This window comes from Ambystoma mexicanum, chromosome 2p (genome assembly GCF_040938575.1).
Source record: "Ambystoma mexicanum isolate Mex_15411 chromosome 2p, UKY_AmexF1_1, whole genome shotgun sequence".
Classification (NCBI taxonomy): Eukaryota; Metazoa; Chordata; class Amphibia; order Caudata; family Ambystomatidae; genus Ambystoma; species Ambystoma mexicanum.
In genome coordinates this window covers 963,305,721-963,320,335 of record NC_090923.1, presented here as the reverse complement: position 1 = coordinate 963,320,335, position 14,615 = coordinate 963,305,721, and the positions used below count along the sequence as shown (strand labels likewise).

The 14,615-nt window shown below is 47.7% G+C and overlaps 1 protein-coding gene across 1 annotated transcript in view; it reads right to left on the bottom strand.

Moving 5' to 3' along the window:
• Positions 1–14,615, bottom strand: part of ANTXR2 (ANTXR cell adhesion molecule 2) — a 491,546-nt gene that overhangs the window by 197,843 nt on the left and 279,088 nt on the right. The window contains exon 10 of the mRNA XM_069644750.1: positions 8,477–8,546. Coding sequence (XP_069500851.1) covers positions 8,477–8,546 — 70 coding nt within the window. The remainder of the gene's footprint in view (positions 1–8,476; positions 8,547–14,615) is intronic.

Sequence of the window (14,615 nt, the reverse complement as noted above, 5' to 3'; positions counted from 1 at the left end):
TTATATATAGTGGGTCTGATTGGGCTGCCCTGAATAGCTTCTAAATCCTGGGATTGACTGCCCTGGTGAGATTGGGGTTTAGCAGTGAAGAGTCTATTCTTCTTTGGATGGACTTAAGGATAGGGATGGCCTGCGCAACAGGTCTCCTTTCTCCCACCAACTCTTCGGCAAAATCTCTTTCCTCTTGAGCACCCTGGGTGTCAATGTGGAAGTGGTTTGCTGCTCTAGATAGGACCTCATTTAGCAGGGGCTGGTTGTCGACAGGTGAGTCGGTAACCGGTGGTTCTTTATCTACCGGGGAATCTACCCTGTATATTTCTGGGTCATCCTCTTCCTCCTCTTGTTCCTCATCGTCCCCATAGTAGCCTGTCCTAGTCTGTTCTTCCAACATGCCCAAATCTGTATCCTCACAAAGGGAAGGAACTTTTTGTTCCTGAGAATAAGGGTGAATGTGGAAGGGATCTGAAGACCGTGTTGTTTGAACCGGGTCTTTTTACTTGGGGGATTAGGATCCTTGGAGCCTGAGGGTGCTGACCCGTCGGGGTTATAAGTGAAAAAATGTTCAGGATTTTTAGAATAGAAATCTGCCAATGATGTCATTCTTGACATGACTCTATCTATGTCCTCACTGGACCACTCTCTTGAACTGGGAATGACTTCGCCTGGGGGGAGTTTCCCTGACTCATCTATAATAGAGGTGTGAGACCTTTCTGTCTGTTTGAGTGGAGTGGAATGTTTCTGCGATGTGGAAGTAGGCTGAGTCTGCTTCCTCTGTTGTTTTCCCCCCTCCCCGTGGCTGGAAGAGTGTTTGCCCTGCTTCTTTGGGCCTTCGGAGCTTTTCGACGCCTGGCGTCGAGCTTCGGTAGTGGTGGTACTATCCTTCGACCGTGTAGGTTGGGATTCAGGAATGGGCGTTACTTGTACTGACGCCGACTCCTGGAGTGCGGTCTGGGGATAGAGGTCGCTTTCGTCTTCCGACGATCGAACCTCGGTTACCTTGGGGAGCGAGGCACTTTTGGCAATAGTGGATGATTGCCTGGCGTCATGCGGCGATCTAGATCACAAACACCCAGAGGACGCCGATTCGGACCGTTTCCTATGTGCCTCTTTCCGAGAGCTTGACGTGCGCGTCCAGTCTCGGTGGGACTTCGTGTGTTTGGAAGTGCTGTGGGTTGCGCTTACGTCGCCAGGGGCCTTTCCCATAGCCGCTCTGCCGGACGACCTTCCGAGGTCGGGGACCTGTGCCTGGCTGTCTTTCGACGCCGTGTTGCCCTCGCCTTCCGAAAGTACGGCGTCGCTGCCGTCGCTGAAGGCACCCTCTGCGGCCATGGCCTCTTGACGCCTGGCGTGGTGGGCCCAACGCTTCGTGGAACGGTCTTTTAGTGTTTTAGGTTTGAACCTACTACACGCTCTGCAATTTGCCTCGGGGTGATCCCTTGGCAAGCAGATATTGCATGTGGCATGTCTGTCAACCCAATGATTCTTGCAGTTGCACTTTGGGCAGAATTGGAAAGGGGTACCCTCCATACGCACCTTGAGGCAGCGGGCTAGTAAGTGTAGGAATATATAAGAGAATATATAAGAGTGTAGAGTATGTCCACCCCTCCCCCCTCTCCCTACTTGTAGGGCCGAGGCCAGAGGCCTTCCGAGGCCCGGGCCGAGGCCAGAGGCCTTCCTAGGCCCACTCCGTCGTGAAGCTCTTGACAGTCGCCTTCTTCTCCGGTTCGGCGTCGAGTGTCGAATTTCGGTGGCTCGACGTTAGGGTGGAGAAAAAAGGGGGAAATATAACAATATTTTTCAAAGTATGGCTAATGCCAGGGAACTCCGCTGAATGCTTCCGACCAGTATGGCGGAAAAAAACAATCTGAGGGTCCTACACGCATGAGGGATCATGGGTACAGTGGACGTCACACTAGGGATAGTATTACTGGCACGCCCTGTGTCGACGCCCATTTTCGAGTTTCCAAAAACAAACTGTAATACTCTGCAACTTCCACTAGATGTCGGCCTATGCACAGCATGTGATCTAAGCAGATTCCACAAGCCTCAGAAATGTTATTATTATATTCAATATTGCTCTAAATAACAGAATAGGAAGTAAACTTTGAAAAATGTAAAAAGAACTAGAGAAGTAATGAGGACTGCAGCTCTCTCCAGTTTTATCATACTGATCTCACGTTTATCCATCTCCCCGTCTATTCCCCCCTGACACATGCTTCATTAATCCTGCTAAGAAACTATTGGTTCTTCTTCGGGGGAAGAGTTCTTGTGTTCATTTCATCAGTTGTCAAAAGATTGCTTCTCATCGTTATATTTCTTTTATTCACTGCTCATTATTATTATTATTATTGTATTTATTGAGCACGGACCTAGCTTTGAGAAGCAATGGAGCACTTTACAACAATACAGATACTTATCGGAGCGCTTTACAGAGGTGTACAACATTACAGACGCATAACAGAGTGCTTTTCAGAGGTAAAAGAACAGATACACAGCGGGAGTTAGAATACAGAGGAGTGGTACAGCTGTGGTGGGAAGGAGAGGAGAGGGACGGGTGGCGTCTAGCGAGTCAGGTGGTATGAGGTGCGATGTGATGGTCTAGGTGTTGAGGAGGAGAGACTCCTTAAAGAGGTGGGTCTTCAGTTCTTTTCCGAATTGTAGGAGCAAGTCTGATGGCGACGGGGAGGAGTTTCCAGTCTTGGGGCATAGGCAGAACACCAGGGATGTAATTTCATCAAAATGCCCGGGGTAGCGCAAGTGACATCACACAACCCTTGACCTCTGATAACATCACACCGACTAGCTTCCAGCAGTTACAGAAATCCTCTGAACCCCGGTCGACGGCAATGGACTTTGACGGCCTTGATGTCCGGTTGCTTTATTTCAGATTTCTCAGCAGACCTTATCTTCGGTTGACAGTCTTTCGGGACTGGCTTCCAGGGTGCCTCGATGAAGATCAGCTTCTGTACGATGTTCCCTCGTAGCTCGGGGAGAGGTCTCCTAGCCAGATCCTCTCGCGGATCAGTCCTCGAGAGACTCGATAGCTTTCAGATTGGGTCGAAGGAAAGCAGCAGCAATTCTTCTTTCAGCTGGGCTTCAAGGATAAGTAGCCTCAAGTTTCAACTTCAGCTTCTGAGCCATTTGGTAAGTGAGGTCCCCAGATATAAAGATCTGTCCCTCATTCACACTGTTGAGCCAAGCTCAGTCAGCTGATCAGTCAGAAGGGCATTCATGCAGGCAGGCAGCCAATCAGATTAGATTGGGGCAAGTACCCAGCCTTTCAGCTCACAACACTGCATTCATGTCAGTTTCGGGTAGGGTTGTCTCATTCTTTGTGTCACATACAGATACCTGACACCCATAACAAGGAATGCACATTGGTCACACACTCCATTCATCCAGGTCCCACCCCAAGGGTGTACCCACAACTTACAGTCACTGGGAAGGCTCCAGCCAGTCTGGCCTGGACATCCCCACTCTACCATATATCTTTCTCCACCCAACAGCCAGTCAGGGGAAAGGTCAGAATCAGGTCTTCCCAGGGCTTTGGGAAAACAAGGTAACAGGTAATAGAAACCAAGAGGCCACAGGGGCCATCTTGTCTCTTATCAGGAATCCACGGATTCCTATGGCAGGACCTGGGTATTCCAAAATGGAGGATACTCAGAGCACCTGTCAAATTCAGCATGGAGCTGCCACCAGCCCATACCCTGCTCCGTGGGCCACACACAGGTTCCCAAAAACATACACTAGGGGCACAGGGTTGTAACCCCACCCATGGGTGCCACAAGGGTGTCGCAAGGGTCTCTGTTCACCACAACCAAAAAGAGGAAGAGCTGCACTGCCAGGAGTCCCACATGGACTCCTGTGCAGAAAACAACACAGAACTCACATGATAAGGGAGTACAGGACAAAGACATGGATGCCCTGTCCCTCCAATGCATTTCCAGCATCACAGCTTGAACGGTGGATCTAAAGCTGTCCGTATGGAGGAAGGGCTTTACTTTCCGCAGGAGGGAGAGCAGATTCCAAACTGTCTGAGTTTTCTTAGCTATCTGTGTCTTGAAGGAGAGGTGTTTGTCGATGTGGAGCCCAATGGACTTGGCGCAGGAGGTGAGCTCAGGTGTGAATCTCTCAAGGTTCATGGTTGATAGCCAGGTCTGTATGTCTGGGTGTTGGGTGTTGTTGGTGAGGGGTAGGAATTCAGTCTTCGAGGGGTTGAGCTTCATGTATGCACTGGACATCCAAGACTGGCTCAGCAAGAGGCAGGTTTTGAGCCAATGGATGTCCTTGATGAAGTCGATCTTGAGGTATAGCTGTGCGTTGTCGGCGAATTGGTGGATGTGGATGTTGTGCGTGGCTAAGAGGGCACCCAGCGACTCCATGTATAGATTGAAAATCACCATTACAAAGTCAACATTATAAGTTGTGCATACAGCCATAGTATATAAATGTCTCATTTCTTGATTAGATATTTTTAAAGTATTAAACTACACCAAATCGTAACTTCAGTAGTGCAGAGTGCCTATCCCAACAAACATATTTCAATAGAACTAGTTTAAGCGCATCAATGCATGATCAAATTTAATAATTCAGAGCCTTATTTCAGCCTGGTCTGTAAAAGGTAGTAGTGCTCCAAGTCATCCATCATTCCCAACATTCACAGGGAGGTGGATGGAAGAACTCCGGTCATCATAGCTCTATCTCTTAAAAGTAGAGCATGAAGCCTTTTCCTATTGCACACTTTTTTGGCTTCTACCTGAGTCTATAACTTTGGGGGGTTGGAACAAAGTGCTGCTCCCGAGCCCAGTTGCACTGCCTATAGTTTCAGAGAATCATTAGACATCTCCCTTCTTGGCGTATACCGTATGGCTTACTCTGATCTGCTTCAACTCATAGGAGGGCTACTCATCACTGCATTTTTCATGGCATTTTTATGGGAGGCCTGCCTCCATGCCCTTTTCTACAACCCCAACCCTAAAATGAAAAAATATAAGGGCACTAACCCCTCACCACTGCAAAAATGCCACAAAAATCTGGCAAAATAGCCACAATGAGATCCTCCCTACAAGTGGGGAGGGTACCGGCTTACTCACACCCATTTCTCAGCGCTTTGGCGTAAAGCGCTATATAAACAATAAAATACAAATACAAGATGCCAGGCCTCATTACAAGTATGACGGTACAGTAAATTTGGCAGTATCTTACTTTCTACCGTTTTTACCCTAACCCCACACTGCATGCAAGTTTGGAGAAAAGTTTGAGGAAAAACCTCAGCAATTATTTCCTATGCAAAAATTGAATTTACCAATGTCGGAATTAACAATGGCAGTATATCCTCCAAGTCCCAATCGAGTGAAATAGGACTCTGTAATGGGGAATGAAACCGCCTCTCTGCCGCTCATAATTTTGGGGATTGTTAGGGAGAATTCTCATTCTATGGCTAATTTCCCTTACCTATAAGAGTCCCCCAGCAGCTTTGCTGGATTTGAAGGGTTAGTTTCTTTCTCCTGCTAAGAGTGAGACTCTTTTTCCCACTCTTAGACATTTTTTGCTATGTGTGCTCTAGGCTATTTTTGTGTTTAATGTCTATGGGGTTTTTCTCACCTCCATAGGAACCATCTTTATTCACATGTGTTACACAGCACCCTCCGTGCAGTGACACAGGGGTGTCGTAGCGACCCCCAAACATAGACTCCATACCCTGGGACTCACTACTGTCTCCCAGGACATGTAAAGTCCCCATTGACTTTACTAGTCAATTTTTGTGTACTAAACCAGTTCAACCCATCTTACTAAGGCGGTACTGGGAAGGGTTAATAGTTTTTCCCTTATGTTCATTTTCGAGAGAGTACCGTACAGTCCCTCTCTCAAAAGTTTCTGGCTGGTGGCAGTGGTTACTACTGTAAATATTCAACCATGAATATTTTCCTATGGGATTTTCCCATTGTTCGAGGCTACCACATTTTCTGACAGCCTCTAACATACCGCAGGTGTATTTTAATAATAACTTTACTCCGGTAGGTTTTATTTGCCCGAACTTTAATATAACTTCTTTCTCGTGTCTTTCTCTAAACTCCTAACCCATGTCGGGGATCCTTTGTTCGTCCTTTTGGCGGGCTTCTGCCAAGAAGCCCTCCTTTCTGCGCCACTGAGTCTGGGGTGGGTCCATTGTGTGGGAGGGGGAGTAGGACCCCTGGACAGGGTTGCCTCAGCAACCCATGTCGCACTCTATCCTGATAGGCTGGAGGGTCTCCCGCCAAGATGACCACTCCACTGTGTGAGTGACGGCTAGGTTGTATGGATGGGGATCTCTTTGCATAAAAGCAGGGTCCTGAGGACTGGAAGAGCAAGACATCGCCACTGGAACTAAGAAGCCGAAGAGGAGAGAAGTCAAAGACATCTGCAACGACTGAACCAACGACTGAACCACCGGTGAAGCCCTGCTGCTGCGTCTCACCACTCTGTACTCAGAGACCGGATAGCCAGGCACCCGTCCACCCGGACCGCGATTTAAAGGAGCATACCTTTTATTCATCGGGTAGTGCATTAACTCAAACCTTCCTCCACGACAAGAGCCTCTCTTCCTCTGCTGGATCCCCCGAACTGCAAGAGCTACCAGGAACAATCACCGCCGCAGGAGCCACTTATTCATTTTAAAGGTACATTGTTCCGCCAGGCCGCCCTTTCTGCGTGGTAGTGCTAAAGGTGTTTTAAATCTTTTACCTAACTGTTGGGTTGGCCGCCCCTCTCTCTTAACATTGTCTTTCACCTTCTGCATCCACCTTTTCCAATCGTTAACCAAAGACTTGACTGCAGCTACAAGAACATTTTGCTCCTGGGCCCTTGCCCTGTACCACTGACTCTGGCACAGGCCTATTGACTCTGGCTAAATTTGTTAGAACTGCCTTGTCTAGATTGCTTCTGAACTAGAACTGTGTTGGTGCACCTACTTCTTATAAATACCTTTTCCTTCATACTTTTATAACCTGTGAATTGCCATTTTGCTCGGTTTTCATTTCAGTATTCTTTATGCTACCGTACTGCCTTGCCTAAACATGTTCACAAACTTATGGGAAGTGTTGCTAGGGTGTGTAAGAAGATATTTCTGTATAACTTGTGCTTTCCCTCCCTTGTGAGAAATTGTCAGAGTGCCATTTGTGTTTGGTTTTCACTGTGCCGTTTTACTCAGTTTGCACTCTTGCTCAAACTTGTCTACAATTTAACTAGGATGTTGTGTATACTTTCTTTGACTGAATTTAACTTGTTTAATACTTGTGATAAATGTGTTTAACTAGAAGTGTGTAAAATAAATATATATTCTTTTTTTAATACAAAGCTTTGGTCAGTGTTTCCTTGTGCCATAGTACTGAAGGCCTATTGTGTAAACCCTGAATACTGCTCATCTCCCTCTTGAGATAAGTCTGACTGCTTAGCCACAGCTACCAACTAAATCTTTGTGGTACAGACTGATACCAAAGGGGATGTATTCTCTCACCTGTAGTCCTAATCTTCTGTAGGGCTCCCTAAGGGAACTGCACAGGATTCTCCCTAACAGGGATTTACTGCCAAAACAAGCGGAGGTAATGGTGAACTAGCCTGGCAGATTTATATTACAGGCAAATCTGCCATACTCATAATGGGGCTCAGTGTTGCAAATGCCAACAACAGTGCATTGGTGAAGAAACTACGGATGAGTCTGGAAAGAAGGTCTTTAAAGCTTAGACTGTTTTCTGAGCAATACTAGTTGCTGTAAGGTCAAGCGAGGTATTTATGGAAAAAAGGGCCCAACGTTAAGGATCTTCAATAACGGAAGGAAATGTCGTCAGGATCACATGAAGGTAAACAATGATCCTACCAGGTCACAAGTGTGTGTTAATGCCCACTAGCTGTGAAACTTTATCACCGAAAGGAAGACAACCTTCTCTAGACCATGAAGGAGACACAATAGGAGTGTGCATTTCTCCTAACAACAAGGCTACTAACCAACCCCAAAAAATCACTAAAAACCTCACCACTCCTCGCACACCTCTCACACTCTAACCAAACACAACCACATCTCTTAAAACCACAGCAACACGCACACACTTCGCCGCACCACAACAACAAACACACCACACAGACCACCACACAACAGCACACGACGGACTCGGAACCGAATCACCACACCAATATGCTCGGCGAACGATGTTAACCGAACTGAAGCTGCCAACAGTACTTCACAGCTCCCTTGCTCTTCTCTAAACATTATCCTTCTAACACTCCTAACCTAACCTACCCCTCTTTTTTGTTTCAGAACCGCCAGAGCGTCAGGGGACCACTTCGGTGGTGATAGTGCGCGGTACAAATATCCTTTAACATTCACTCACAGTATCACTGGTAAGACTGGTCGACGAAACACTGCATACAATAGAAATGTCAATACTGTGAATTTCTGTGCAAAACAAACAGCACGCTGGCTGTATTGTGTACTTACTCGCCTGCATTATGCAGAGTGGGTGCCGGGCATATCATGTATTGGGGCTTCACTGCTATAGGCTTTTCATCTGGAGAAAAAAAAAGGCACAGGAATTGAACTAGGTTGAAAGACGTGAAAACAAAGTCATGCCCAGTGGGCGCAGTGACTGGAGAATAGCTACCCTGCTCATCTAAGTTGAGTGTCAATCTCCACAATGGTTTTGCACCACTCTTTGGCAAAAATGTTCTATAGGATAGTTTTTGTTTGGGGAGGGACTGCCCAAAATATAAGGTGCACACCAAATTGTCCCCAAATACGTGAGCCAAATACAATATTCAAAGCAGGGATATGAAAACCATCACAGGCGTGCACTCAGGTAGTACATGGGACCTGTAACACTTTCACTTAATTCATCACTCATTCATCAAAACATGTTTGCAGTCAATCTTTGCTCGTCCTTCAGCGTGAGTGGAGATTTCAAAATCTCAAAGCTCGAATAAGTTAACTCCCAAACCGTGTCTAAAATATTGTGAATTTCCGTGTCTAAATTATTGTGAATTTCATGATTGCATTTCCATGCTTTGGCTCAATGTGAAACATGAATATACAAGAATAAGCCCCACAGTGCTATTGACCAACAAAACCGGACCTATAGGTCAGGGGTATCGGGCTCGCCTCAGGGTCGGACTGGGACAAGAAATAGGCCCAGACACCCAAAAAAAAAGTGGCCCACCCTGCGCCACAAAAAAAGTGGCCCACCCCACGCCTCAAAAAAAGTGACCCACCCCGTGCCTCAAAAAAAGTGGCCCTCAAACCATCATCCGTGAATCGCCTACCACGCTTCTCACTGCGCAAAAACAGATGTTTCTACAGTATCAGTGCCATTAATGAAACACAACCTTTCACCCCTTGACAAAACGGGAAGTGGCATCAAAAGCAGACTAATATGGTTATGATTTCACTAATATGATATGCATTTCATACAAGAATGGATCACTATATGTATCTGTGTGTTTAGAGCCATATTGTCAAATTACTGTGAATGCAAGCAGACGTCCAAGGCCAAATGATAATATGTTATTGTATAGCACTTACGCTTAAGCTCTTTTTTATAGAACAAATATGCATACAATATCACCCAACCTGTCTTGGTACCCATTTATCGACCTCAGAAGAATGAAAGGCTGAGATGGCCTTGCTGGGATTCAAACCTGCAGATCACACACACATCACAGCAGCGAGCACTCAACCCACTAAGCTATTATATTGGCTATAGTAAAATGAGCATCTGCAGGTTTGGTGCAAATGTGGCCGCATTTCAAGCATGTGTGCAATGCATCTACTTTTCAGGCTCTGCCCACGGTAGTGCTTGTGTGATGAGGGCCTCAGCAAATACAAGTGCATGACACAAGGCAATGGCGCCTGACCATTGAGGGTAGTTTCTAAGATCCCAAAATGCAGTCTCTAGTAAATCACGTCCATGACAAGCTGCCAGCCAATCCCCCAGGACCTCGAGCACCTGATGGTAGGCTGATGTTAGCTGGGTGTCAAAGCCAGCCTGAAAACAACAACGTCACGTCAGTAAAACACTGTCAGTAAAGGCCCTGTTTCTGGAACACCACCACCAAAGCATGGTGCTTCAGGCAGTCCCGGCCGTTTCCTCTGCTTATTAGGAAGTGGGGGCTCGAGAAACATGTGAATGAAAGAAGGGACATGCATAGCGCAGCCCTGTTAACTGAATCGCCTCAAGGCGCTTCCTGGCCACACGCCCACAGGGATTCTGGGAAATCGACAGACCAAAGGAGGTCGAAATTGTAATGCAAAGATCCCTGTTAAGCAGGCTAGATTCTGCACGGACAAAGCAAAAGTAAGATTCTAACAACAAAATGTCAAAAGAGAAAAGTCAATTAGCTTTGAAGAAGGAAGGATGACTGCTTTGTGGGATGGAAAGTACATCACACCCCTCTGAGATTTGTCTTAGCGAGTAGGCCCTCTTTAAATGCCATGTACGCGTACAGGTTCGAGATATCATTGATATGACCAAATTAAAAGACTAATTGGAGCATTGTTCACTATTAGTTGCATTTCCATTTTTAAGTTGGTGACATAAAATGGAGGCTCGTATGCAGGCATAACGTTGCCCACAACTACCTCATGCAAATAAAAGGTATCAAAGGACGTGGGAATCATATTGAAACCACAACACAGTGTGGCTAGTGAAATGTGCGTTCGCCTCCAGCTATAAAGGATAAAAATTGCACTCAATGTGAAAAGGCGAAACACAAGGTGAGAAATGGAAAATGCTGACTGTGCTTGGATAAATGATAATAATGCATGCGCCAATAGTCATTAAATAAAGTGCATAGACTGAGAACAGCCAACCTTGAGCTGTTTATGTGGCGCTCCCCAAATGCCACAACACATCACAACACACCACCATGTTGCGCCCTCTCTACCCAGTCCACCTCACTCCCCCATTCCCGACATGGCACCGTGGCATCCATTCATGTAACAATTGTGTATAGGCGCGTTACAAATGCCGCATTCGCTCAGATTTTAGTCCATGGCCTACAGTCATCTCTGCAGCAGGACGCTACCCCGCCACGCTATCTTAAAGCACTTTGCCCACGGTTTTCTGAATTTCTGTGTGTTATGGCAAACTATCCGGGGTTCCATTATCTGCCCTTTAAACTACCAACAGAACTGGCTCTCCTCCGGCGAGTTCATGGTATTATTCACTTCCAAAGGGGGAAAGTCTGGGGGGTCTGACTCTCGGGTCTGCCGTAGCTCGCACCCCTGACGCTGGGACTGTACACCGATTTGAGCAGCGGGCGCAAGGCCCACTGAGATACCTTGCCTGCTGCTGAGTCACAGATTGGCCAACAGGTGATGATATGATGGGCCCTACGAGAATAGTACTAGTACTAGTCCTTACCTCAGTGGCTGGCTGGCTGTTGGGCTGCTGTCTGTGGGCTGTGGCCTGTGGCAGTGGCACTGGGCACTGTCTGCTGGCCGCCTCGCCTGCTGCCTGGTGGTCCGCCTGTGTGTGGGCACTGGGCACTGGACTGTCGGCCTCCAAGTTGTCTGGTGAGGTCCAGCTCCGTGGTGCCTGGTGGTGGTGGCTCTCTCTCTGTCTCTCTGCCAGAGCGCTGCCTGCTGCGCTGTGTCGGTGTGACTGCGACGTGCCCAAATAAATCAGGGCCAACCCAGGGTGGGTCAGAGAGGCAAGCGAGGCCCAAGGCAATTAGAAATAGCAGCATTGGCGGCACTATGGGTGGGCAGGGCAGCCTGCCCAGCCGAATTTTCATTGGCTTTTCTGTGGCGCCAGCGGCCCCGGGCCCCACCCCAGCCCCCAGGCACAAGTTGAAGACAGTTGCTTTCAACTTTGCAAAGAAGTGTTACTTACTTCCTGCAAAGTTGAAGCAAGTGTCTGTGAAATGTGTCACTGTTCTGGCAGTACCAGCCCCAGGCAGGCCCCCAGCTCAGCCCTCAGCCCTGCAGGCAGGCTGCACCACCGGGGTCAGGACTCGGAGGGAGGCAGGTGTTACAATAGCTTTATTGTGTGTTTGCAATTGCTTCAGCCTGCCTCCCTCCCACAGATCAAAGAAACGTTCTGGCCTGGCCATTACAGGCCCGAGCGGAGCGCGAGCCGGCGAGCACAAACGGCACCGGCCCCCTTCAGTGGCGGCACGGGTGCCGGCCCTGTGGCCCACGACGCCGTGAATGAATTATGCATGCATTTGCATCTGCATGCATCATAAATTATGATGCATGCATGATGCAGATGCAATCATCAAAGCAAGGTAACATCTAGTGTGTTACGTTGCTATGATGATTCTGAAGACGGCAGACAGTGCCGCTGCCGTGCGGCACCAGCGCCCCCCCCCCCCCTGGCTCCCTGCCCTGCTGCACAGCACAGCCCAGCCCAGGCAGCCCAAACCCCCCCTCCCCATCTGACTTCCCGGCCATGGGCAGCCTCCTGCTCTGAGCCCCTGGAGCTACAGACAGTCGCGAGCTGCTGCTCTGCGGTGCTCGGCGCACACGCACACACTAGGCCGGGGCCGCCGGGCCTGCCAATGAAAAAATGACAAAAAAAAACGGCCCAGAAGTGGCTGCTGGAAAACCGGCCCCAGGGGACCCTAAAGTCCTTTGGCCACGGGCCGAAAGACCGAAAGGGCCAGTCCGAGCCTGGCTCGCCTTAGGGGCAAGGCCATGGCAGCCACATGCTTTTCATCCCGTCCTGTGCATAGAAGCTAAGGAGTCCAGCATTAAGCGCAATGTAAATAACCAATAACAGTAATAATCAATAATAATGCCAATCACAGCCCAGGTTTCTTTTGAGTTTTGTTTATTTTCATGTGATGGGACCACTTGGTTAATAGGCGCCCCACATTAGGTGATGTTTGGTAGAGGGAGCCCTGCCCTCATCCATTAACATAGTTTCATTTTAAGCGCAACCAATTTGGCTGAACCATTCTGAAATCATTTGAAAGCAGGCCACAAAAGGTTCCATGTCCCTTTGCCGACACGCTTTTTTTCAAAGTAATTTTCAACGACAAAATTACTTTGAAGAAACTCTTATATATATTTTTGCGGGGGTACCCCCAAATCCTCCTTTTCTCTATACTATTACCCTTAACCCAAACCCCTCCCCACCCCTTTTAAAATGTTACCCCCTTTATATATATATTTCAATGAGTTTTTTAGAAGTCACTTTTTCTTGAAAATTACTTTGAAAAAACAGGTGTCGGCAAAACAACGCTATACCGCCACAAAGGCATTTTTTTATGTTATTTATGTGGCATTTGCATGCCAAGCTACAGCTCATATGTTCTCTGTGACGGTGATCGCGGTCATACATGCAATGCATACTTCAAAGCGCAGTCTTTAGAAAGAAGAGGCCCAGTTCTCAGGTTGACCTTGAAGCGTGTGAGACGGAGAGCTGACCCGTGAAGGGCTCTTTAGGTGCAAGTAAGCGAGTAAGTCATTAGATGCGCCGAGGTAATTCCAGCAGGATTCCAACCAGCAGTGGGTTGTCATAGTCTCCATACTAGGCCATTCTGATTACTGAGTGTGTAATGAGTGCCAAGGAGCATGGAGGTCAGCTGAGCTTCCTGATTTGGCAGCCTGACACCAATCCTTCCTTGTGCACGCCAGGGTCAACGCCATGCCCTGCTGAATCCCACGATGCATGTTGGATGGACTCCCAACTTGGTCACTTTGTAAGGGACCACTGTGTTCGAAGTGGGCTGAGAGTTGGATGAAGGCGAAATTTTCCTTCAACTTGGCAAGAAAAGAAAAACTATTTGTACGTAGCCACGGGCATGCAAACAATCGTATCTCATCCTCTGGAGAAAGACTGGGTGGTCTGTATCCATTCTTTGAGGCATTAAAAGAGACCATTGTATTTGCATTGAAGTCAAAGTTAGATGAACACCTCTTTATCATGCAACTAGGAAAGAACAGGCATGTTAGTAGTGGGGTCACTGGAGTGATCGTATGAGTCCCGGTTTAACTCTTTCATTACTGTGGTGATGTTAGATCCTCTTACAGCTGTAAGGCATTTAGCAATGGTTGTTGTAGGCAGCATAGAGCATTGCACCATTTAGAAACATTGGACACGTGACCTCGCTTGAATGGGGAGTGGCCCATTCATTTCTGTTGGCCATTGCAACCAGTGGACACAGGTGAGCTGGTGTGAGAATTGTGCAGGTGGCTGTGCATTGTGTACATGACTGGGAGTCGCTGGCAATTGTTTGGGATATTTAATGTCTCATTGTAAACACTTTTGAGGTAACGAAGTTGTTAATGTTGTCTCAGAAACTGTTGTCCACTGCAGCAAGAATTCAGCAGGGCTATCAACTGTTCGATTTTATTGGAAGCAGCTGCCATTTTTCTGTCCATGGAGACGCCCCTTTCCTCGCTATGTAGCCCTATCAGCCTGCCTGGAAACCACACAGAGGCCATCACTTTCACACCAGTCACAGATTCCAGAGCCCCAACATGGTGCATCTCCTACACATGGAGGAAATGCTCGGGTCTGGAAAATGGAGAATTCTCGGCCCCTTCCCTTGCAACAGCTTGAACTTTGCTGCTTTTCTTAGCTACTTCTCTATGATGTCAGTGATCCATTCTGAATTGGGGAAGCCCGAAATGC